Raw genomic sequence first — 25710 nt, 5'->3', positions numbered from 1 at the left:
TCATTCCTTCTTCCCTCTCTCCCCTTTGCAATACATCCCTCAGCAAACGCATTGTTTTCTCTCACCTCACAGCAATATATCTACCAGGAGGTGTGGAACCTGTTCCAGCAGATCAGTGTGAAGGCCTCCTCTATGGTCTACTCCACCAAGGACTACAAGGACCACGGATACAGGTGTCCTCAGCCCCTAAACCTTTACCCCCTATCCTCAGTAGCCAACCATGACTATAGGAGCTAGGGCTTCAGAGGGACCAGAAATCTTCCAATACGTTATATCAAACAAACAAAAAAGATCAAGAAGACAACAGAAAACATGATATCTTCTGTAGTTGGTCCGTTGTGGTTGTAGTGAAGGAGGAGCGATGCTTTTTGATGACATCATGAATGAATCAAACAGGCCTGGCCACGCTTCGGGCTGCCGCACACACACAGAGTCAGAACCGGCACGGACACGACATGTGACACACAGCATAAAATAATGTGACCGGCAAAACAAAAAAATCACATTGACCACGTTTACATGCGCACAGTATTTCGGATAGTAGCTCATATCCCGCTTAAGGTCTTATTCGGGATAAGCTGTTTACATGCACTTTTGATATCCCGCTCACTAGTATCCCTGTAACCATGAATAAACAGAACATTCCTCATTTAAGATCATCAGGTTTAAATGGAATCGTAACTGACATCTGGACACTGACTGTAGGTCTATAACCTCTCTCATGTAGTGTAATATAATATTAAATCCTGCAGAATTATGCATTTCTTGCAGTAAAATGATACACCAAATGTTGATTTAGTCTCGGGAACAGGAGTGGAGAAATATGCTTTCTTTCAGCGTCTCTTGAGAGAATGTGGGTGTCACGTGTTGTCTTGGACACTGTTATGCAAGCAGACAGTATTTCAACCACATAAAATATGCACCCAAGACGAACTGAACTGTCTTATCAGAAACGTGTTTCATCGATTTTCTCAGCTTTTCATTTCCTTAAAACCGGTCAAACTGTTGACATTTTGCACAGGTCCATTCTTTCCTCTGTTGTGGAGTTATTGACTTTTCTCCCCGGTTTCCTAAACGAAACCGACAACTTTACCGGTGTCAGCTAGATTACTAATGCATTCATTCTATTGATGTAAGACATTATGGTGAGCACTGCTTTATTTAGTCTTCTGGGGCAACAAGTTATGACCGAAGAGAATCTGCATGTATCTATGTAACAAACAAATAGCCTACCAAATGTTGGAAATTATAAGCAAAAACGTATTTAAATTAGGCGTGAAAGTAGCATAACCCAGTAGGTCAGCGTCCCCCTAACTCGGTGCACGTTTTGGTTTTTGCCCTAGCATTACAGCCGTGTAGTACTCCCAACAAGCAGGTAGCCTACTTTCTGAAGGGATTTGATTGACAATCCGGTGAGAACATCATCACACGACACCCGTGATATGTGAAACTGAGCAGACTGCGAAAAACAACAGTAAACAGAATAAGATGTTTACATGCCACGGTATCCCGTCTAAGATCAACATATCCCAGCTATCTTATCCGGGTTTCTCATGACCCGGATACAAGCTTTTCCAGGTTATGGTAAATGGGATATGATTTGTAGGGTGCCGTCTTTCGGATGGGACGTTAAACGGGTGTCCTGACTCTTTGTGGTCACTTAAAGATTCCATGGCACTTATCATAAGTGTAAGGGTGTTAACCCCGGTGTCCTGGCTAAATTCCCAATCTGGCTCTCATACCATCATGGTCACTTAATCATCCCCCGTTTCTAATTGGCTCATTCATCCCGCCTCCACTCCCCTGTAACTATTCCCCAAGTCGTTGCTGTAAATGAGTGTGGAGGGGTTAATACTGTTTTTAATTATGTTTATATGCGTCAACTCCAAAAAATAATATTGGGATATTGGTGTGCGTGTAAACGTGGTTACTGTTTACACAACCTATGATAGCCTAACACCACTGTCACCAATAGAGACAACAACAGTGTCACATCAAAGGTGACAGGCTCGTTGTGCTGGAAGGACAGCGTCCGTAATACCTGTGGACTCCAGTTTTGGTCAAACACATAGACACGGCTGATAGACAGACGACAGAAGTCACACACAGCATCAAATAATGTTAAAGAATAAGCAGCCCATTCACTCCAGTAGGCCCCATCCAATCAGAACAATGCAAAAGGCCTTCTGTCCAGCTTCTGAAGGCCTAGCCAATGGCTGGCTGAACTAGTTAGATTGTTCTACCCAGAGACCACCAAAGCAAAATCCTGATGGACATTTTTTTCTCTTCAGTATTAACCCACTCACTTTCTGACTCAAACTGAAGAGATGAAATCAGAAGATCATTCAAATTATTGTAAAAAGAAACACATTTTGTTTAAATCCTCAGGCCTTCCCTGTTCCCCACAGTCCCCCACTACCGAACCCCTACTCACTGCACATAGCCAGCTCCATGACCCACTATACTAAAAACGACTATGCTAATCTCATGTGTGTTTCAGACACTGTTCCCTGGCGGTGATCAATGCGTTAGCAAACATAGCAGCTAACCTGGCCGCAGAGCAGATGGTAGATGAGCTGCTGGTCAACCTACTGGAGCTGTTTGTCCAGCTTGGACTGGAGGGCAAGAGGGCCAGCGAGAGGGCCTCGGACAAGGGCCCCGCACTGAAGGTACACTCCATTTACACAGTAACCATAACTTAGGCCAGACTACAAGGTTCCTTCACAACAGGCTTGTGTTAGTTGTTTTGCGTTGACATTGTTCAGCTATCGTTTATTTATTTCCAGGCGTCAAGCAGTGCAGGAAACCTTGGCGTACTGATTCCTGTTATTGCCGTGGTATGTGGGTTGCCTCTATACATTTTGCATTTTCAACAGTTTGTGCAGTATTTGTCTCTGGTGTCTGTGCAGCACTACTTCATCTCTACACTCCGTGTTGATCTGGGTCTCCTCTCTCTGTGTAGCTGACAAAGCGTCTGCCACCCATCAAGGAAGCGAAGCCTCGCCTGCAGAAGCTGTTCAGAGACTTCTGGCTCTACTCTGTGGTGATGGGCTTCGCTGTTGAGGGATCAGGTGGCTGTTTAAGATTATATTAACATATACTACAGTAAACCACCAGGATTGGTGTACAATCTATAGAATTGACTCGACGTGGTTTAAATGGTGGCCTATACCCATCTGATGGTAAGATTAAAGTGAGTTTATCAGGCTAACAGTCATTCTGCTGTGTAAAAGTGCATAGGTTTATTAAGGGTTTTGTGTGTTCTGCAGGTCTGTGGCCAGAGGAGTGGTATGAGGGAGTGTGTGAGATCGCCACCAAGTCTCCCCTCCTCACTTTCCCCAGTGGAGAACCCCTACGCTCTGAACTACAGTACAACTCTGCCCTGAAGAACGACACTGTCACCGCAGTACGAAACGCAACCACACACACATACAGATCGTGTACAGACATACACGCACGTCCTACTACAAACACACACACACACACTTGGCTGACGTTCCCTGGTTTTGTGTGTATGTGTGTGTTTTCAGGCGGAGCTGAATGACCTGAGAAGCACCATTATAAACCTGCTAGATCCTCCTCCTGAGGTATCTGCTCTCATCAACAAACTAGACTTTGCCATGTCGACCTACCTACTGTCTGTCTACAGGCTGGAGTACATGAGGTAATCTCTCCCCTCTTCTCTCACCAGGATGCTGTGTGCTCTAGACTCTGACCGTTTCCAATCCATCTCTACCCTCTTCTCTCACCAGGATGCTGCATGCTCTAGACTCTGACCGTTTCCAATCCATCTCTCCCCTCTTCTCTCACCAGGATGCTGCGTGCTCTAGACTCTGACCGTTTCCAGTCCATCTCTCACCAGGATGCTGTGTGCTCTAATCCATCTCTCCCCTCTTCTCTCACCAGGATGCTGCGTGCTCTAGACTCTGACCGTTTCCAATCCATCTCTCCCCAGGATGCTGCGTGCTCTAGACTCTGACCGTTTCCAATCCATCTCTCCCCTCTTCTCTCACCAGGATGCTGCGTGCTCTAGACTCTGACCGTTTCCAGGTGATGTTCCGCTACTTTGAGGACAGAGCCATCCAGAAGGACAAGTCTGGTAAGCTGCATTACAGTCATTGCAGTCATTGCAGTTAATACACAGGTATTACAGGTGTTACACAGGTATTACTCATGTATTAGACCGCTATTACACATTTATTACAAATATATTTGCCGTTTATTCCACATGATTTAGACAGTGATATAATGAATGTCTCCTCTCTTTGTCTCCAGGTATGATGCAGTGTGTGATAGCCGTTGGGGACAAAGTGTTTGAGGTCTTCCTACAGATGATGGCTGAGAAGGTAAGGTTGTCGGATAACACTTAACACCCAACACTAGCCATGGAGTCGTACAACGAATATTTGAGGACCGTCCCGTCGTCAGATTCAATCAAAACGGAGAGACGCAAGAGCATCTGAAAGTCAAGGACACCTGACCGTCTGTGGAGCATGTCCTCTCCAATGATTGGTGGGTTGGTTTAACCGTTGCTCTCTCCTGTGTTTCTCTCCCCAGCCGAAGACTAAAGCCCACGAGGAGGAGTTGGAGCGCCACGCTCAGTTCCTATTGGTCAATTTCAACCACATCCACAAGAGGATCCGTAGGGTGGCCGACAAATATCTGTCAGGTCTGGCCGAAACGTTCCCCCACCTGCTGTGGAGTGGCCGCGTACTGAAGACGATGCTGGACATCCTGCAGACCCTCTCCCTCTCCCTCGGCGCGGTGCGCACACATGCTCTCTGGTATCCACCTGCCATTTCTTATTCTCTGTGATCCCTCAATGTATTGATTTGTGCCCCTGCTTTGTGTATAGGACATCCATAAGGACCAGCCGTACTACGACATCCCGGACACCCCCTACAGGATCACTGTACCAGACACATACGAGGCCAGAGAGGTAGGAATGGGTGTTTGGTGTGTGTGTGTGTGTTTTCTGAATGTTGCATTGACGTTTCTCTGTGGTTGTAGAGCATAGTGAAGGACTTTGCTGCTCGCTGTGGGGAGATCCTGAAAGAAGCCATGAAGTGGGCCCCCTCTGTCACCAAGTCACACCTACAGGTGAGCTACACACACACACACACACACACACACACACACACACACACACACACACACACACACACACACACACACACACATTTTGTAAAGGAAAAGCAGATGGAAAGCAATTGCAGATGTTCTGTCAAATCATTGTTCATGAATAGGTTCTAAATGGCTTTTTTGAGGAAGTCAAGGTTTTAGATGAGTCTTGTCTTTATTCCCTGTTTTTGATGTTCTTCTCCATCTCCAGGAGTACCTGAACAAGCATCAGAACTGGGTGTCAGGTCTGTCCCAGCACACTGGCCTGGCCATGGCTACAGAGAGCATCCTGCACTTCGCTGGCTACAACAGACAGAGCACTACGCTAGGGGTGAGAACACACACACACCTAAAATGTATTTCCATTCAAAATTGTATTTTCCATAACTCTAATTCTAACCCTAATTCTAACCCTAATTCTAACCCTAATTCTAACCCTAATTCTAACCCCTAAACCTAACCCCTAACCCTAATTCTAACCCCTAATTCTAACCCCTAACCCTAATTCTAACCCTAATTCTAACCCTAAACCTAACCCCTAACCCTAATTCTAACCCTAAACCTAACCCCTAACCCTAATTCTAACCCCTAATTCTAACCCTAATTCTAACCCTAAACCTAACCCCTAACCCTAATTCTAACCCTAAACCTAACCCCTAACCCTAATTCTAACCCCTAATTCTAACCCTAATTCTAACCCTAAACCTAACCCCTAACCCTAATTCTAACCCTAAACCTAACCCCTAATTCTAACCCTAAACCTAACACCTAACCCTAATTCTAAACCTAACCCCTAACCCTAATTCTAAACCTAACCCTAAACCTAACACCTAACCCTAATTCTAACCCTAACCCCTAAGCCTAAAATAGCCTTTTTACAAGTGAGGACCGGCAAAATATCCTGACTTCTCAGAGTTGTAGGACTTCTGGTACTCACAAGTATAATAAAACGTGTCCACACACACACACTAACCAAGTCCCTTCCTCCCCTCCAGATCACTCAGCTGACAGAGAGGCCAGCCTGTGTGAAGAAAGACTACTCCAACTTCATGGCCTCACTCAACCTGAGGAACCGCTATGCTGGAGAGGTACAGAGAGACACTACTACAGTTCTGGACCGGACACTCACTTCTTCATATTTCTTCGGCTGAGTCAACAGAACAATGTTGCGGTTCACATCGGCATTGTGTGTGTGTGTGTGTTTCTCCCTCCAGGTGGCAGGTATGATTCATTTCATTGAGGCGGTGCGTAGCCAGTCAGACCTGTCCACCCTGATGGTCAAACAGATGACAGAGGCCCTTGACACTCAGAACCCTGAGGCCTTCACTGAGAACATGTTCAAACTGGCTGCTCTGCTCATCAGCACTAAAGGTGTGTGTGCTGACGAGTTGACTTTTTTTTGGAAGGGAAGGAATGCACCATGTAGCTCAGGGTCGGGCAATCATTTCCGGCTCGAGGGCTACATCGGGCTTTCAAAATTCAGCTGAAGGGCTGCACATATTTTTGTCCAGATCGATTTGTTCATCAGAAGTATTTAGCGGGCCAGATAAAGGGCAGCTATTTGAAAATGTATCGGTCCATAATGATGTCCAGTCTGTCTCGTCTGTCCTGTCTGTCTCGTCTGGTCCGTCTGTCTCATTATATTGAAGGCTTGTGTTGTGTGTGTCTCTCTCTCTCTCTCTCTCTCTCTGTGTCTCTCTGTCTCTCTGTCTCCCTGTCTCTGTCTCTCTGTGTGTGTGAAGAGTGTGATCCTCAGCTGCTGCACCACCTGTGTTGGTCTCCTCTGAAGATGTTTACAGAGCACGGCATGGAGACGGCTATCGCCTGCTGGGAATGGCTGCTGGCTGCTCGCACTGGAGTGGAGGTCCCGGTAAGCATGTTGTAGACATCTATTGCTGGAGTTGAAGTAACATTGTGTATTTCTGTGAAAATAGTGGTGGGACCCTCATTCAAACCCACACTAACACGGGTATTCTCTCTCTCTGTCTGTAGTTCATGCGTGAGATGGCGGGGGCGTGGCAGATGACAGTGGAGCTGAAGATGGGCTTGTTCTCTGATGCTCAGGTGGAGGCTGATCCCCTAGCAGCCTCAGAGGAGAGTCAGCCTGTCCCCTGTCCCCCCGACGTCACCCCTCACTGTATTTGGATAGAGGTGTGTGTGTGTGTGTGTTCAATCCAGTTCGCTTAAAATACTAGAGTAGGTGGAATTCACTGCATGAGTCCTACGTGTGCTGTTAAAACGTTTTTATTCCATGCCCCCCCCCCCCCCCTCCAACTCGTCTTCTACTTTCTCCTTCTCTCCCTCCCTCTTTCTCTCCCCAGTTCCTGGTTCAGAGGTTTGAGATAGCTAAATATTCCAGTGAAGACCAGGTGGAGATATTCGGGAGCCTATTACAACGCTCGCTCTCCCTCAATGTAGGCGGGGCCAAGAGCAGCCTCAACCGCCACGTAGCCGCCATCGGACCTCGCTTTAGGTCCACACACACACACACACACACACACACACACACACACACACACACACACACACACACACACAAGATCCAGTTTCTGATTCAGAGCAAATTCATTGAGGTAATCTCTCTCTGTGTGTGTGTGTGTGTGTAGGCTCCTAACTCTGGGTCTAGCACTGCTCCATTCTGACGTAGTCACCAACACCACCATCAGAAATGTCCTCCGAGAGAAGATCTACTCCACCGCCTTCGACTACTTCAGGTACACACACAGGAAGTTCTACTCCACCGCCTTCGACTACTTCAGGTACACACACACACACACACACAGGAAGTTCTACTCCACCGCCTTCGACTACTTCAGGTACACACACACACAGGAAGTTCTACTCCACCGCCTTCGACTACTTCAGGTACACACACACACAGGAAGTTCTACTCCACTGCCTTCGACTACTTCAGGTACACACACACACACACACACACACACAGGAAGTTCTACTCCACCGCCTTCGACTACTTCAGGTACACACACACACACACACAGGAAGTTCTACTCCACCGCCTTCGACTACTTCAGGTACACACACACACAGGAAGTTCTACTCCACCGCCTTCGACTACTTCAGGTACACACACACACACAGGAAGTTCTACTCCACCGCCTTCGACTACTTCAGGTACACACACACACACACACAGGAAGTTCTACTCCACCGCCTTTGACTACTTCAGGTACACACACACACAGGAAGTTCTACTCCACCGCCTTCGACTACTTCAGGTACACACACACACACACACAGGAAGTTCTACTCCACCGCCTTCGACTACTTCAGGTACACACACACACACACACAGGAAGTTCTACTCCACCGCCTTCGACTACTTCAGGTACACACACACACACAGGATGTTCTACTCCACCGCCTTCGACTACTTCAGGTACACACACACACAGGAAGTTCTACTCCACCGCCTTCGACTACTTCAGGTACACACACACACACAGGAAGTTCTACTCCACCGCCTTCGACTACTTCAGGTACACACACACACACACACACAGGAAGTTCTACTCCACCGCCTTCGACTACTTAAGGTACACACACACACACACACACACACAGGAAGTTCTACTCCACCGCCTTTGACTACTTCAGTTACACACACACACAGGAAGTTCTACTCCACCGCCTTCGACTACTTCAGGTACACACACAGGAAGTTCTACTCCACCGCCTTCGACTACTTCAGGTACACACACACACACACACACACACACACAGGAAGTTCTACTCCACCGCCTTCGACTACTTCAGGTACACACACACACACACACACACACACAGGAAGTTTTACTCCACCGCCTTCGACTACTTCAGGTACACACACACACACACACAGGAAGTTCTACTCCACCGCCTTCGACTACTTCAGGTACACAAACACACACACAGGAAGTTCTACTCCACCGCCTTCGACTACTTCAGGTACACACACACACACACACACACACACACACACACACAGGAAGTTCTACTCCACCGCCTTCGACTACTTCAGGTACACACACACACACACACAGGAAGTTCTACTCCACCGCCTTCGACTACTTCAGGTACATAAACACACACACAGGAAGTTCTACTCCACCGCCTTCGACTACTTCAGGTACACACACACACACACAGGAAGTTCTACTCCACCGCCTTCGACTACTTCAGGTACACACACACACACAGGAAGTTCTACTCCACCGCCTTCGACTACTTCAGGTACACACACACACACAGGATGTTCTACTCCACCGCCTTCGACTACTTCAGGTACACACTCACACAGGAAGTTCTACTCCACCGCCTTCGACTACTTCAGGTACACACACACACACACAGGAGGTTCTACTCCATAGTCCTTCACTACTAACATGGGCGATAACTTTCCCTCTCTAAATTAGTATCTTTACCACAAGGAGAGAGCATCATGTTTACTCAACAATATGCGATATGCCATTTTAATAAATAGTTTCCTCTCCGAGGGAGGATCCTCAAAAGCCAGATGATGTGATGTCAGGTAGCCCTATGCAGGGGAAAGGAGTTCCAATGATGGGTCTTGAGGTTATTATAGCTGGTGGTGGTTAAACAGCAAGCGTGAGGATTGTGCATTATTGTGCCGTGGTTATAGACTATAAGGTCAATAGGTCAATGACATTCCACACATGGCTACCAGGAAAGCGGAGAAGAAACGGGACACTATGCTGCTGATGATACGTTTGTATTCATTCCCAATCGGTTGTGTAAAGTACTTAAGTAAAAATACTTTAAAGTAAGTTTAAATACACCTTAGACAAATAAATATGAACTCAGTTTTTCACAATTCCTGACATTTAATCCTAGCAAAAAATTCCCTGTCTTAGGTCCGTTAGGATCACCACTTTATTTTAATGGGTAATGTCAGAATAATAGTAGAGAGAATGATGTATTTAATATTTTACTTCTTTCATCACATTCCCAGTGGGTCAGAAGTTTACATACACTCAATTAGTATTTGGTAGCATTGCCTTTAAATTGTTTAACTTTGGTCAAACGTTTTGGGCAGCCTTTCACAAGCTTCCCACAATAAGTTGGGTGAATTTTGGCCCATTCCTCCTGACAGAGCTTGTGTAACTGAGTCAGGTTTGTTGGCCTCCTTGCTCGCACAAGCTTTTTCAGTTCTGCCCACAAGTGTTCTATAGGATTGAGGTCAGGGCTTTGTGATGGCCACTCCAATACCTTGGCTTTGTTGTCCTTAAGCCCTTTTGCCACAACTTTGGAAGTTTGCTTGGGGTCATTGTCCATTTGGAAGACCCAAGCCTTAACTTCCTGACTGATGTCTTGATGTTGCTTCAATATTTCCACATAATTTTCCTGCCATCTATTTTGTGAAGTGCACCAGTCCCTCCTGCAGCCAAGCACCCCCACAACATGAATCTGCCACCGGTGTGCTTCACGGCTTGCAAGCCTCCCCCTTTTTCCTCCAAACATAACGATGGTCATTATGGCCAAACACTACTATTTTTGTTTAATCAGACCAGAGGACATTTCTCCAAAAAGTAAGATCTTTGTCCCCGTGTGCAGTTGCAAACCGTAGTCTGCCTTTTTTTATGGCGGTTTTGGAGCAGGGAGGAAATGGGGTACAAAAAAATACGCTTGTGGCCATTCCACCTGTTGAACACCTGTTCAGGGTCGGGCCTGATTAGTACTGGGACGGGAGACCGCCTATGAATACCAGGTGCCGTAAGCTAAAATTATAATACTAATGTAAAAAAGGTATGTATTTTGCAGAATGTTGTTGTTCGTAACACGTGTCATTGGCCCGAAGGGGCCAATGATCCAGAGGTCAGGATTTTCTTGTGTTAATTAATTGTATACTTCCCTCATTCCCCCCCCCCCCCCCCCCCCCCCCCCCCCCCCCTCTAGTGCCCCTCCTAAGTTCCCTACTCAGGGGGACAAGCGTCTGCGTGAGGACATCAGCTTCATGATTCGTTTCTACGCCAGCATCCTGTCGGACAAGAAGTACCTGGCAGCGTGCCAGCTGGTTCCTCCCGGTGAGCTAGGCGCCGTGCCCACCCCCAGCACCCTCTCTGCCGGGATATTCGGATCACTAATCGTGTCCAGCACTTCTCCGATATCGATGCTAAGTAAGCCTACAGCGGTGGAAACACCGGCTGATTAACAACAGCATTGCAAGACTACAAGAGCATGTTTTTACACAGGTCAAATCTGACGCCTGATCAGGCTCCTTGATACGTTGCTCATAGATCGATAAATCTTTATAGTCTGTAGGATCTCACTCTATTTATTTCTGTCTCTTTTTCTCTATATATTTCTTTCTTTCTCTCTTTCTCTTTCTCTCTTTCTCTCTTTTTCTGTCTGTTTCTTTCTCTTTTTCTTTCTCCTTTCGCTTTTTCTTTCTCTCCTATCTTTCTCTCTTTGTCTTTCTCTCTTCTGTCTCTTTTTCTGTCTCTTTTTCTTTCTGTCTCGCTTTCTCTCTCTCTCTCTCTCTTTTTCTTCTCTCTTTCTCTCCTTTCTCTCTCTTTTTCTTTCGGTCTCTCTTTCTTTATATCTATTTTACTCTATCCATCTATTTGTCTGCTGCGGAGCAAGGCGCAGATTTGCCACCTCTGATAAAATGCATGATTGATTATTTATTATTATTATTCTACACATATCATGCCGATCCGCCCCTCAGCTCGATTTGTCAATTTGTCAACAAAAAGAAAACAAACAAATTGAGAAATTTGAGACGTATTTCTTCTCCACCACCCACACCGCTCCTTCCTCCTGTCCGTCCCTGGCGACCCCAAGAACAACATGATCTCACTTCATAACACATCGGATCGCGCCGGGTAGAAACTAGCCCTAACCACAGATCTAGAATCAGATTACTCTACCCTCAATGGTAACCCTTTACCATCAGGTGGGTGAAATAATGTCTGACTGTATCAGCGGTTAGGGGTAAATTCTACCACTGCCTGTGGGACCAACGCATGGTCATCTCATATAATACAGGACTAACGTTATAAAGCTCATCATATCGCTCTTCAAAAACTCCTTCCTCTCCATCGAATGCTGAGACGATGCTCGTCGCCTCATTTATATTTCACAATGTCTTGTCCATGGATGGTGATGCATGTCCGTGTGGATTTAGGAATGAATGCATTGAGTGGTAGAGAGAGGGATGCATGCCAATGTTGTTTTAGATGAATGCATTGAGGGATGGAGAAAGATGTAGCTAGAGAATGTGAAGGAATTAGGCGTTAGATGGACAGAGATAATTGCAGCAGGAGATAGTTGAGTTTGTAGGTGAAAGAGGGAGGGATAAAGAGATATGGATAGAGAGTGTTAAATGAGGAAGTAGATTATAGTCGGGAAAACCCCAGGGCCCAAATAATAAGGGATAGAAAGACTGTGTGTGTGTACTTTATCCCTACCTACAGTGTATTCAGAAAGTATTCACATCCCTTGACTTTTTACACATTTTGTTGTTATAGCCTGAATTTAAAATTAATGAAATTCAAATGAATTTTAAAAAATGTAAAAAAAAATTGTCACTGGTTTACACACAAGACCCTAATGTCAAAGGAGTATGATGTTTTTAGAAATGTTTACAAATTAATTTTAAAATGAAAAGCTGAAATGTCTTCAGTCAATAAGTATTCAACCCCTTTGTTATGGCAAGCCAAAATAAGTTCAGGAGCAAACATTTGCTTAACAAGTCACATAATAAGTGACATGGACTTACTGTGTAATAGTTTAACATGTTTTTTTTTTTAAATGACTACCTCATCTCTGTACCCCACACATACAATTATCTGTAAGGTCCCTCAGTCAAGCAGTGAATATTCAACCACAAAGACCAAGGAGGTTTTCCAATGCTTCGCAATGAAAGGCAACTATTGGTAGATGTGTTTTAATTTTATTTTTACCGTCTTTGAATATCCCTTTTGAGCATGGTGAAGTTATTAATTACACTTTGGATGTTGTATCAATACACCCAGTCAATACAAAGATAAAGGTGTCCTTCCTAACTCAGTTGCTGGAGAGGAAGGAAACCGCTCAGGGATTTCACCATGAGGCCAAAGGTGACTTTAAAACAGTTAAAAAGTTTAATAGCTATGATAGGAGAACTGAGGATGGGTCAACAACACTGTAGTTACTCCACAATACTAACCTAATTGACATATTAGGTTAATATTGTGGATAAGGCACTAAAGTAAAACTGCAAAAAATGTGGCAAAGAACTTTACTTTTTGTCCTGAATACAAAGTGTTGTGTTGGATTTGCCCCAAACATAACACAACACTGAGTACCACTCTTCATATTTTAAAGCATGGTGGTGGCTGCATCATGTTATGCTTGTCATCAGCAAGAAACAGAATAGAGCTAAGCACAAGCAAAATCCTAGAGGAAAACCTGGTTCAGTCTGCATTTCACCAGACACTGGGAGCAGGACAATAACCTAAAACACAAGGCCAAATCTACACTGGAGTTGCTTACCATGAAGACATGGAATGTTCCTGAGGGGCCTAGTTACAGCGTTTACTTTAAATTGGCTTTACAGCAAGACTTGAAAAAGGCTGTCTAGCAATGATCAACAACCAACTTTACTGAGCTTGAAGATTTAAAAAAATAACAATGTGCAAATATTGTACAATGCAGGTATGCAAAGCTCTTAGAGGCTTACCCAGAACGATTCACAATTGTAATCGCTGCCAAATGTGATTTTAACATGTATTGACTTATGGGGTTGAATACTTATCTAATCAAGATGTAATAATGTTTTATTTGTAATGAGTTTTTTTTTTTTACAAATGCTAGAATTTTTCTTCTACTTTGACATTACAGAGTATTTTGTGTAGATCATGAACAAAATCATGATATCTATTTGAATCCCACTTTGTAACACAACAAACTGTGGAAAGAGTCAAGGGGTGTGAATACCTTCTGAAAGCACTGTATGCCTGTGTGTGTGTGTAGACAACCAGGACCCGTCTTTGAACAGTCTTTCTGTGATGACGGCCCAGGACCCCAGGAGCACCATGTCTCATGACTCCAGCTCCCGCTCCCAGCAGAGTGGCCAGAGTGGCTGGATCAACACCTACCCTCTGTCCTCTGGCATGTCCACCGCCTCCAAGAAGTCAGGTAACACACACACACACACACAAGACAGACAGACGCAATGCGCCCCACACACACGATCTGACCATGTCCTTCCTGTCCCCAGGCATGTCTAAGAAGAGTAACAGAGGGACTCAGCTCCATAAGTACTACATGAAGCGTCGGACCCTGCTGCTGGCCTTACTGGTGAGAGCAACAGTGGGGATTTTTACTGTGGAAGGTTTCTGTTCGGACAGTAACATTCCCTTTGACTCTGCCTTCTTGCTATTCATTTGCTGTTAGTCCTACATTCTGACCGTCCACTTTGTTGCTAGGACTGACGTCCTCTCTCTCTCTCTCCCCCCACCCCACCCCCTCTAGGCCAGTGAGATTGAGCGGTTGACTACCTGGTACAACCCTCTGTGCACCCAGGAGTTGGCCATCGCTACAGAACAGTCCGTGGAGACCAGCATCGCCAACTGGAGGTCAAAGTACATCAGCCTCAGTGAGAAACAGTGGAAAGACAACGTCAACCTGGCCTGGAGTATAGCTCCTTATCTGGCTATGCAGCTACCTGCCAGGTAAACGCACACAGTCTCACACAGACACTTGTAGGGGAAACGTGGAAAGCTTTAGATTGGTTCCACCTGAATAATAACTGTTGTTGTCAGGTTGAAGAAAGTTGCGATTGTGGCATGTTAGTGCTAACCCTCTCGTGTGTGTGTGTTTAGGTTTAAGAACGATGCGATCGTGGCTGAGGTGACCCGGCTGGTGAGGCTGGACCCTGGAGCGGTCAGTGACGTACCTGAGGCCGTCAAGGTGAGTCAACCTGTAGTTCGGCAGTCATCTGCTACACAGGAGTGGCCAATGCTCATCATATCTCAAAGATGTTTGTTGAAGAACATGTTGTTGTTTTTTTATGTCAGAGCCACGAAGTTCAGGTTCAAAAGTGGTGGGTGTTTCTAATTGTTTTTTGTCATTCAACAAAATAAATAATTGTGTGTTTTCTAGTTCCTGGTGACGTGGCACACCATTGATGCAGACTCTCCAGAGCTGAGTCATATCCTATGTTGGGCTCCTGCTGACCCTCCCACTGGCCTGTCCTACTTCTCCTCCATGTACCCCCCACATCCCCTCACCGCTCAGTACGGGGTCAAAGTACTACGGTCGTTTCCTCCGGTATGTAACACACACACACACACACACACACACACACTTTATACCGTCACTTATCCTAATGTATTTGTTTCTTCTCTAGGATGCCATCCTGTTTTACATTCCTCAGATAGTTCAGGCCCTGCGCTATGACAAGGTGAGTGACACTACTAACTAGCTGCTGTGTTTCTACATTACCCTGTGTGTGGTGTGAAAGATACCACGCTTGTGTTTGATTGGCAGATGGGCTATGTGAGAGAGTACATCCTGTGGGCGGCCCAGAAGTCTCAGCTGTTGGCCCACCAGTTCATCTGGAACATGAAGACGAACATCTACCTGGACGAGGAGGCACACCACAAAGACCGTGAGACACACACACACACAAACACACAAAGTCACGACCAAAATTATTGGCACCCTTTGGTGTTGGTAGAAGGATGCATATGCGGAAAAGAACCCCATACCTATTGTAAAATATGGTGATGGATCTTTGATGTTACGGGGCTATTTTGCTTCCACTGGTCCTGGGGCCCTTGTTAAGGTCAATGGCATCATGAACTTTACCAAGTACCAGGACATTTTAGCCAAAAACCTGGTTGCCTCTGACAGGAGGCTAATACTTGTTTGCAAGTGGATCTTCCAGCAAGAAAATTGTATTAGTATAGAATAAGAACATAACATTTTAGAACATAAAATACAATGTAGCTCAGTGTTTTTATAATTGATTTTATACAGTCTTTTTTTGCTCATCTTTATCAATAATGTTGGTCTTGACTTTTACACACGCGCGCATATGTACACACTCACTCTTACCACTCCTTTCTCTCTCCCCCTCTGTCTCTGTCACCGTCTCTATCTCTCTCTCTCTGTTTCTCCGTGTAGCCGACATCGGGGATCTGTTGGAGGAGATGGTTGAGGAGATAATAGGTGCTCAGTCTGGTGCAGCTAAAGACTTCTTCCAGAGAGAGTTTGACTTCTTTGACAAAATCACTAACGTATCTGCAATCATTAAGTGAGACTAACACCCATCCTTATGTAGTCCACTGCTGTTAACCAGTTCAGTTTTTGGACATTGAAGTGTTGGTGTTTTTCAGGCCCACCCCAAAGGGAGACGAGAGGAAGAGGGCCTGTCTCAAGGCTCTGTCTGACATCAAAGTCCAGCCAGGTAACAACAGCTAGGACACATCCGTGGTACAACAGCCTTTCCTTAATTGCATTTGCTCAACTCCTGTGTCCTCTCTCTCTCTCCTCCATTTTAAATGTATTTATTTTTTATTCAAAAACAAAAACACCAAAAAACAGGTCAAAGGTAATTGAGGAGAGGGAACCTGGGTGATAAATGACCTTGTATGAAACGAGACTCCCTCTCCACCCGCGCGTCATCAAGCAAATGGCAAAATCAATGTGTGAAGTGATGAAAAACAAGTGAAGTTACTTGTGCAAGACATTTTATAGATAAAACAATAAATAGGATGTTGTCTTTAAACGTGTGCATGCTTTCAAAAGCTGGTTTCAAAGGGTGTCGTAGATTATTTTCAACTCTTCCGCGAAGGGCTCAAGTAGGATACACATGACTGTCCTCCCCTCCTCGAGGGGAGGACACTTTCCCGTTCGCCTACTAACAAATTGACTTCTCCTTGACCTCTCAACCACTTATCGGTTTCCGGGTCACAGAGGACAGAGGGTGGAGGACGGACTTTTGCCCAAATGATGAAATACCTATGTCTGTGCGGGTGCGTGTTCGATTACAGTGAGGTGTATTGTAAATGTATGAATAGTTTTACCCAAGGTGTTTTGACCTCTCTAAGCAGTTGATTCCGATATCTGTGATTGTGCTACGTGGAAGCAGTAGTGTAAGGTATGTGTGTGTCTGACCGTTGTATGCCTGTCCTCCACTGGTGGCCATCCTCCAGGCTGCTATCTGCCCAGTAACCCAGAGGCCATCGTACTAGACATCGACTACAAGTCTGGAACACCCATGCAAAGGTACTGACGAATTGATTTTATTCATTCGATTGATTTAATTAATGATTTTTATGCCTGACAAAGACCTTCCAGTTGAAACGTTGCAATAAAGTATACAGGATCATTCAATGGTATGTGGATATCTATTCCTTTCTATTGCTATTTCAAGAAAGGAAAATAAACCTATCTCACAGGATGTACAGCACATTTGGAAAGTATTCTGACCCTTTGACTTTTTCCACATTTTGTTACGTTACATCTTTCTTTTAAAATGGATGAAATTGTTTTTCTACACACGATACCCCATAATGACAAAGCTAAAACAGGTTTTTAAACATAAATAACTGCAATATCACATTCACATAAATATTCAGACCCTTTACTCAGTACTTTGTTGAAGCACCTTTGGCAGCGATTACAGCATCGAGTCTTCTTGGGTATGACGCTACAAGCTTGGCACACCTGTATTTGGGGAGTTTCTCCCATTCTGCTCTGCAGATCCTCTCAAGCTCTGTCCGGTTGGATGGGGAGCGTTGCTGCATAGCTATTTTCAGGTGTCTCCAGAGATGTTCGATCGGTTTCAAGTCCGGACTCTGGCTGGGCCACTCGAGAACATTCAGAGACTTGTCCTGAAGCCGCTCCTGCATTGTCTTGACTGTATGCTTAGGGTCGTTGTCCTGTTGGAAGATGAACCTTTGCCCCATTCTGAGGTCCTGAGCGCTCTGGAGCAGGTTTTCATCAAGGATCTCTCTGTACTTTGCTCTGTTCATCTTTCCCTCAATCCTAACTAGTCTCTGAGTCCCTGCCACTGAAAACATCCCCACAGCATGATGCTGCCACCACCCTGCTTCACCGTAGGGATGGTGCCAGGTTTCCTTCAGATCAGACCAGAGAATCTTGTTTCTCATTGTCAGAGTCCTTTAGGTGCCCTTTGGAAAACCTCCAAGCGGGCTGTCATGTGCTTTTTACTGAGGAGTTGCTTCCGTCTGGCCACTCTACCATAAAGGCCTGATTGTTGGAGTGCTGCAGAGATGGTTGTCCTTCTGGAAGGTTCTCCCATCTCCACAAAGGAACTCTGGAGCTCTGTCAGGTTGACCATCGGGTACTTGGTCACCTCCCTCACCAAGGCCCTTCTCCCCCGATTGCTCAGTTTGGCTGGGTGGCCAGCACTAGAAAGAGTCTTGGTGGTTCCAAACTTCTTCCATTTAGAAACGATGGAGGCAACTGTGTTCTTGGGGACCTTCAATACTGCAGACATGTTTTGGTACCCTTCCCCAGATCTGTGCCTCAACACAATCCTGTTTCGGAGTTCTACAGACAATTCCTTCGACCTCATGGCTAGGTTTTTGCACTGACATACACTGTCAACTGTGGGACCTTATATAGACAGGTGTGTGCCTTTCCAAATCTTGTCCAATCAATTGAATTTACCACAGCTGGACTCCAAGCAAGTTGCAGAAACATCTCAAGGATGATCAATCGAAACAGGATGCACCTGAGCTCAATTTCGAGTCTCATAGCAAAGGGTCTGAATACTTATGTAAATAAGCTATTTCAGTTTTTTATATTTTTAATACATATCGTAAAACCTGTTTTCGCTTTGTCATTATGGGGTTTTGTGTGTAGATTGGTGAGGAAAATAATTAATTTAATCCATTTTAGAATAAGGCTGTAACGTAACAAAATGTGGAAAAATGGAAGGGGTTTGAATACTTTCTGAATGCACTGTATATCCGACTGCTGTCTCTGGTCTCCCCCAGTGCTGCCAAGGCCCCGTACCTAGCTAAGTTCAAGGTGAAGCGTTGTGGGGTCAGTGAGCTGGAGAAGGAGGGTCTGCGTTGTCAGTCAGACTCTCAGGACGGGGAGGACAGCGAAGAAGTAGCTCGCAGGATCGTCTGGCAAGCTGCCATCTTCAAAGTGGGCGATGACTGCAGACAGGTACGACACACACACACACCACACGCATATTTTACATACTCAGCACTTTATAAACAGCACAAAATGTCATCAGCATTTTCTGATAATTGTATTCTCTCCATCCCTCCTCTCTCTTCCTCTCTCTTTGTCCCTCTAGGACATGCTGGCTCTCCAGATCATTGGTCTGTTTAAGAACATCTTCCAGTTGGTGGGACTGGACCTGTTTGTGTTTCCCTACAGAGTGGTTGCTACTGCCCCCGGGGTAAGAATACCCTCTACACCCTTTTTTGCAGGCCCACGGATCAATTTCGAAATTGCACCTGGTGTATTCAGCTATTCTAACTCCGAACAGTAAGTTGAGACCGTTACTTTTTTTTTTTTTTACCCTGTAGCTATCTCAACTTACTGTTCAGAGTTAGAATAGTGGAATACACCAGGTGCAATTTCAACATTTTGTCGTGCATCAGCATGTCAGCTAAGATTTTTTTTATTGGTAAGTTAGTCTAGGCCAGTTATATAAACAAGCATTTCGCTACACTCGCATTAACATCTGCTAACAATGTGTATGTGACCAATAAAATGTGAATTATTCTCTCTGCCCCATATCAACATTTTTCGATTTGCATGAAATGAGTTAGAAACTTGCAAAATCTTCTCTCTGACCCATGGCAAAATGAGTAGAATTGCATGAAATTAGTTGTACATTTGTCAAATCTTCTCTGCTAAAATGTGTAGAATCGCAGAAATCTGCTCTAAAACTTCCATTTTTACTTTCCGCTGTCAAGAGGGGGGACGCTAAAATGTTTTGCTCACAAGTTGGGGTGGTCTACACCCCAGCCCTTAGACGTTACCCGTTGTCTTGTTACTCTGTGCTGTGAAGCATCACAGTAATGGTTTCCTTGTATCTGTCTCGATGTCCAGTGTGGTGTGATCGAGTGTATCCCCGACTGTAAGTCCCGTGACCAGCTGGGCAGACAGACAGACTTTGGGATGTACGACTATTTCAGGAACCAGTACGGAGATGAGTCCACTCTGGCCTTTCAGAAGGTGAGATGACTGTCCCCCAACCCCTGAACCTTCATCCCTGACCTGACCCACTGTGGTATTTTTTTCACGGATTTGGACATATACTTACAGTGCCTTCAGAAGGTATTCACACGTCTTAACTTTTTCAACTTTTTCCACATTTTGTTGTTACAGCCTGAATTTAAAATGGATTACATTTAGATTTTGTTTTGTCACTGGCCTACACACAATAGCCAATAATGTCAAAGTAGAATTTTTTTTTTTTTGATTTTTACTAATTAATAAAAAATGAAAAGCTGAAATATCTTCAGTCAATAAGTTTTCAACCCCTTTGTTATGGCAAGCCTATATATGTTCAGGTGTAAACATTTCCTTAACAAATCACATAATAAGTTGCATGGATTCAATACACCCAGACACAGATACAGGCATCCTTCCTAACTAATTTGTCAGAGAGGAAGTAAACCACACAAGGATTTCACCATGAGGCCAATGGTGACTTTAAAACAGAGTTTGGCTGTGATAGGAGAAAACTAAGGATGGATCAACAACATTGTAGTTCCTCCACAATACTAACCTAAATGACAGTGACAAGAAAGAAGCCTGTACAGAATACAAATATTCCAAACAAGAATCCTGTTTGCAACAAGGCACTAAAGTAATACTGCAAAAGATTTTGTAAAGCAATTAACTTTTTATCTTGAAATCAAAGTGTTGTGTTGTATTGGATTTGCTCCAAACATATTACTGAGTACCACTCTCCAAATTTTCAAGCATAGTTTTGGCTGCATCATGTCATGAATATGCTTGTAATTGTTAAGAACTTGAGTTTTTCAGGATAAACAAAGAAACCGAATCCTAGAGGAAAACCTGTTTCGGTCTGCTTTCCTCCAGACACTGGGAGATCTTTCAGCAGGACAATAACCTAAAACACAAGGCCAAATCTACACTGGAATTGCTTACCATGAAGACAGTGAATGTTCCTGAGTGGCAAGACCTGAAAATGGTTGTCTAGCATTGATAATGATCAACAACCAAGTTGACAGAGCATGAATATATATTTTTTATAATAATGGGCAAATGTTGCACAATCCAGGTGTGGAATGCTCTTAGAGACTTTCCTAGAAAGACTCACAGCTGTAAATGAGATTTCTGTATTTAGTTTCAATACATTTGCTAAAATGTCTAAAAACATGTTTTCACTTTGTCTTTATGGGGTATTGTGTGTAGATGGGTGAGATAAATAATATTTAATTGATTTTGAATTCAGGCTGTAACCCAACAAAATGTGGAATAAGTCAAGGGGTATGAATACTCTCTGAAGGCACTGTATGTCTCTTGTCATTAAAATGGAACAGTTGCCTTTAATATACATCAACTCTTTTACCTCACCAACATTGTGCACAGAAGGCGCAACCTATTCTCTCTCTCCGTCGCCCACACATTCTAGGCGAGGTACAACTTCATCCGTAGTATGGCAGCCTACAGCCTGCTGCTCTTTCTGCTGCAAATCAAAGATAGACACAACGGGAACATCATGCTGGACAGCAAGGGACACCTCATCCACATAGGTACAAAATCATCCATAACATAGTCCGTATTGGTACACAATCAGTCATCCTTAACCTCATCCACACAATCATTCATTTAATATAGCAAGGGACACATTATTTATCTTTGGGACAATAAAGATATTCATTTAATTTACAGTGGGGTCTGATATGATGGACACCTTTTGATAAAGATGAGCAATAATTAATTAAAATACTGAGGTATATTGTAGGCAAAAAAGGGGGAAATTATATTATTTTATACTAATACAATTTCTCAGAGAAACAGAGAAAAAAATGTTATCAAAAAGGTAGGGGCCAAAATGATTGTACAAACAGAGTGAAGACTCAAACGGACGCCTGGTGAAAGCGCAGACCAATTTTATTCAACCCACTGCGTGCCTCAGCTGATCAACCAACCATTTATATGTCATGACGAGAGTAGGGTTACAACTTCTTGGAACTTCTTATGTGTTGCCCAACTGTTGCTCTGGTCAAACAGTCTGGTAGCAGTCCCTCTTTCTCCGGTCACTTCTCCATGATGTTTATCAGTGACATCCTGTTCACCTTTACTCGACAGACCGGGGTCATATACTGTTTTCCTTTTCTCTCACAGTAAATTTCCATTCCCAAAGTTCCTATTCACTCTTCATTGACCCCTAACACCAATAGAATTTGAACATGTACATGTGACGTAATCAATAAGTTCTAATATCGTGACTGGAATAAGTATATTTCAAGTTACAACCCTTAAATATTCTTAAAAATAAAGTAGTCAAACGTTTAATATTTGTTGGATGCATTTGCGGTTCGTTTTGGTTGTTTCTCTGGTTTATTTTGTGCCCAATAGAAATGAATGGTAAATCATGTATTGTGTCATTTTGGAGTCACTTTTATTGTAAATAAGAACATAATGTTTCTTAACATTTCTAAATTAATGTGGATGCTACTAAGATTATGGATAATCCTGAATGAATTGTGAATAATGAGTGAGAAAGGGTCACAGATCATACCCCCAAGACCTGCTAACCTCCCGTTATGGGTAATGGTGAGAGGGAAAGTAAATCATTTAGATTCCTATCTTTTTTAGGAAAAACTAATATTACTTGTTTAAACTAAATCTATTTCTCTGAGTAATTGTGTTAGTATAAAATACAATTTTCCAAATGTTTTTTTTTACATCCAATACAGCTCAATATTTGAGTTATTTATTTTATACAGTCATTTACTGCTCATCTTTATCAAGGGTGTCAATCATTTTAGTCCCCCACTGTATATGAGTTGTCTAACAAAAAAAATCTACTTTCAGACTTTGGCTTCATGTTTGAGAGTTCTCCTGGTGGTAACCTGGGCTGGGAGCCGGACATCAAGCTGACTGATGAGATGGTGATGATCATGGGAGGCAAGATGGAAGCCACTCCCTTCAAATGGTTCATGGAGATGTGTGTCAGGGGGTACCTGGCCGTCAGGTAAGAGTGGGTGTGTCTCAATCTTATTTGCATCTAAACTGTCGTTCTTTTGGGTTAATCAGATTTTTTTTCCTCCTCTGCGTTAGGCCCTACATGGACGCGGTGGTGTCTCTGGTCACTTTGATGCTGGACACTGGACTACCATGCTTCAGAGGACAGACCATCAAACTGCTCAAGTCAGTACATCAATAAACCACAAGGGTGCATAGATTACATTTTTGCAAAGTCTCTTTTGACCATTTCTGAACATGTGTGTTTGGGTTCACAGGCAGCGGTTCAACCCCAGTATGAGTGAGAAGGAGGCGGCCGCTTACATCATCAAGGTCATCCAGAGCTGCTTCCTCAGCAGCAGGTAACACCAGAGGCCCTGTCCCTTTCCAGTCTCTAGTGCCTTCCCTCACTCTATGGCCCTGTCCCTTTCCAGTCTCTAGCGCCTTCCCTCACTCTATGGCCCTGTCCCTTTCCAGTCTCTAGCGCCTTCCCTCACTCTATGGCCCTGTCCCTTTCCAGTCTCTAGCGCCTTCCCTCACTCTATGGCCCTGTCCCTTTCCAGTCTCTACCGCCTTCCCTCACTCTATGGCCCTGTCCCTTTCCAGTCTCTAGCGCCTTCCCTCACTCTAGCCTTGCCCCATTCCAGTCTCTTGGTCCTTTCCTCACTCCTATAACCCCATCTCAATAACCAGAAATATCTATATACATGCTAACTGTCTATATACAAAGCCTATACATGCTGGCTAACAGTCTATATACACACACGCTATACATGCTGTCTATATATACATGCTAACGAACTGTCTGTATACAAATGCTATACATGCTTATTTATACACGCTAACTAACTGTATACAGATGCTATACAGTGCATTTGGAAAGTATTCAGACCCCTTGACTTTTTCCACATTGTGTTTGTTACAATCATTATAAAATGGATTAAATAGTTTTTTCCCTCATCAATCTACACACAATACCTCAAAATGAAAAATCAAAAACAGGTTTTTTGCAATTTTTTCAAATATATCAAAAATAAACTGAAATATCACATTTACATAAGTATTCAGACCCTTTACTCAGTACTTTGTTGAAGCACCTTTGGCAGCGATTACAGCCTTGAGTCTTCTTGTGTATGACGCTACAAGCTTGGCACACCTATATTTGGGGAGTTTCTCCCATTCTTCTCTGCAGATCCTCTCAAGCTCTGTCAGGCTGGATGGGGAGCATCACTGCACAGCTATTTTCAGATCTATCCAGTGATGTTCGATCGGGTTCAAGTCTGGGCTCTGGCAGGCCCATTCAAGGATATTCAGAGACTTGTCCCGAAGCTGCTGTGTGCTTAGGGTCGTTGTCCTGTTGGAAGTTGAACCTTTGCCCCAGTCTGAGGTCCTGAGTGCTCTGGAGCAGGTTTTCATCAAGGATTTCTCTGTACTTTGCTCCGTTCATCTTTCCCTCGATCCTGACTAGACTCCCAGTCCCTGCCGCTGAAAAACATGCCTACAGCATGATGCTGCCATTACCATGCTTCACCGTAGGGATGGTGCCAGGTTTCCTCCAGATGTGAAGCTTGGCATTCAGGCCAAATAGTTCAATATTGGTTTCATCAGACCAGATAATCTTGTTTCTCATGGTCTGAGAGTCTTTAGGTGCCTTTTGTTTGGCAAACTCCAAGCGGGCTGTCATGGGCCTTTTACTGAGGAGTGGCTTCCGTCTGGCCACTCTACCATAAAGACCTGATTGATTGAGTGCTGCAGAGATGGTTGTCCTTCTGGAAGGTTATCCTATCTCCACAGAGGAACTCTGGAGCTCTGTCAGATTGACCATCGGGTTCTTGGTAACCTCCCTGACCAAGGCTCTTCTCCCCTGATTGCTCACTTTGGCTGGTCGGCCAGCTCTAGGAAGAGTCCTGGTGGTTCCAAACTTTTATCATTTCAGAATGATAAAGGCCACTGTGTTCTTGGGGCCCTTGAATGCTGCAAACATTTTTTGGTTCCCTTACTGTACCTTGACACAATCCTATCTCGTGGCTCTACGGACAATTACTTTTGAGCTCATGGCTTGTTTTTTGCTCTTTTTGCACTGTCAACTGTGGGATCTTATATTGACAGGTGTGTGCCTTTCCAAATCATGTCCAATCAATTGAATTGACCACAGGTGGAACACCAATCAAGTTGTAGAAACATCTCAAGGATGACCAATCGAATCGCACCTGAACTCAATTTTGAGTCTCATAGCAAAGGGTCTGAATACTTATGTAAATAAGGTATTTCTGTTTTTTGATTTTAATAAGTTTTGATCAAAAAACATATTTTTTTTACTTTGTCATTATGGGGTATTCTGTGTAGATTGATGAGGAACATGTTCATTTAATCTATTTTAGAATAAGGCTGTAACAACAAAATGTGGAAAAAGTCTAGGAGTCT

At 44.1% G+C, this 25710-nt stretch overlaps 1 protein-coding gene across 3 annotated transcripts in view; it reads left to right on the top strand.

Annotated features, from left to right (window-relative positions):
* LOC110522943 (phosphatidylinositol 4-kinase alpha) overlaps window positions 1–25710 on the top strand; it is a 42857-nt gene that overhangs the window by 13713 nt on the left and 3434 nt on the right. The window contains exons 15-50 of one of the 3 annotated variants that reach the window (XM_036977511.1): window positions 73–173; window positions 2501–2669; window positions 2787–2837; window positions 2963–3071; window positions 3270–3406; window positions 3531–3664; window positions 4017–4099; window positions 4276–4346; window positions 4558–4764; window positions 4856–4939; window positions 5011–5100; window positions 5333–5452; window positions 6117–6209; window positions 6336–6492; window positions 6864–6991; window positions 7114–7272; window positions 7443–7594; window positions 7728–7835; window positions 11035–11162; window positions 14095–14259; window positions 14342–14421; window positions 14596–14795; window positions 14946–15033; window positions 15226–15393; window positions 15473–15526; window positions 15613–15733; window positions 16252–16381; window positions 16464–16534; window positions 17283–17355; window positions 19095–19272; window positions 19409–19513; window positions 20173–20298; window positions 21728–21848; window positions 23137–23296; window positions 23383–23472; window positions 23565–23648. In XM_036977511.1, coding sequence (XP_036833406.1) covers window positions 73–173; window positions 2501–2669; window positions 2787–2837; window positions 2963–3071; window positions 3270–3406; window positions 3531–3664; window positions 4017–4099; window positions 4276–4346; window positions 4558–4764; window positions 4856–4939; window positions 5011–5100; window positions 5333–5452; window positions 6117–6209; window positions 6336–6492; window positions 6864–6991; window positions 7114–7272; window positions 7443–7594; window positions 7728–7835; window positions 11035–11162; window positions 14095–14259; window positions 14342–14421; window positions 14596–14795; window positions 14946–15033; window positions 15226–15393; window positions 15473–15526; window positions 15613–15733; window positions 16252–16381; window positions 16464–16534; window positions 17283–17355; window positions 19095–19272; window positions 19409–19513; window positions 20173–20298; window positions 21728–21848; window positions 23137–23296; window positions 23383–23472; window positions 23565–23648 — 4295 coding nt within the window. Of the gene's footprint in view, window positions 1–72; window positions 174–2500; window positions 2670–2786; window positions 2838–2962; window positions 3072–3269; window positions 3407–3530; window positions 3665–4016; window positions 4100–4275; window positions 4347–4557; window positions 4765–4855; window positions 4940–5010; window positions 5101–5332; window positions 5453–6116; window positions 6210–6335; window positions 6493–6863; window positions 6992–7113; window positions 7273–7442; window positions 7595–7727; window positions 7836–11034; window positions 11256–14094; window positions 14260–14341; window positions 14422–14595; window positions 14796–14945; window positions 15034–15225; window positions 15394–15472; window positions 15527–15612; window positions 15734–16251; window positions 16382–16463; window positions 16535–17282; window positions 17356–19094; window positions 19273–19408; window positions 19514–20172; window positions 20299–21727; window positions 21849–23136; window positions 23297–23382; window positions 23473–23564; window positions 23649–25710 lie in introns of those variants that run through there. The other 2 variants (XM_036977510.1, XM_036977513.1) reach the window with 2 other exon arrangements.

This window comes from Oncorhynchus mykiss, chromosome 5, assembly GCF_013265735.2.
Source record: "Oncorhynchus mykiss isolate Arlee chromosome 5, USDA_OmykA_1.1, whole genome shotgun sequence".
In the NCBI taxonomy this organism is placed as follows: domain Eukaryota; kingdom Metazoa; phylum Chordata; class Actinopteri; order Salmoniformes; family Salmonidae; genus Oncorhynchus; species Oncorhynchus mykiss.
The sequence above is the reverse complement of the archived record's forward strand: the minus strand, read 5'-3'. Positions and strand labels throughout refer to the sequence as shown.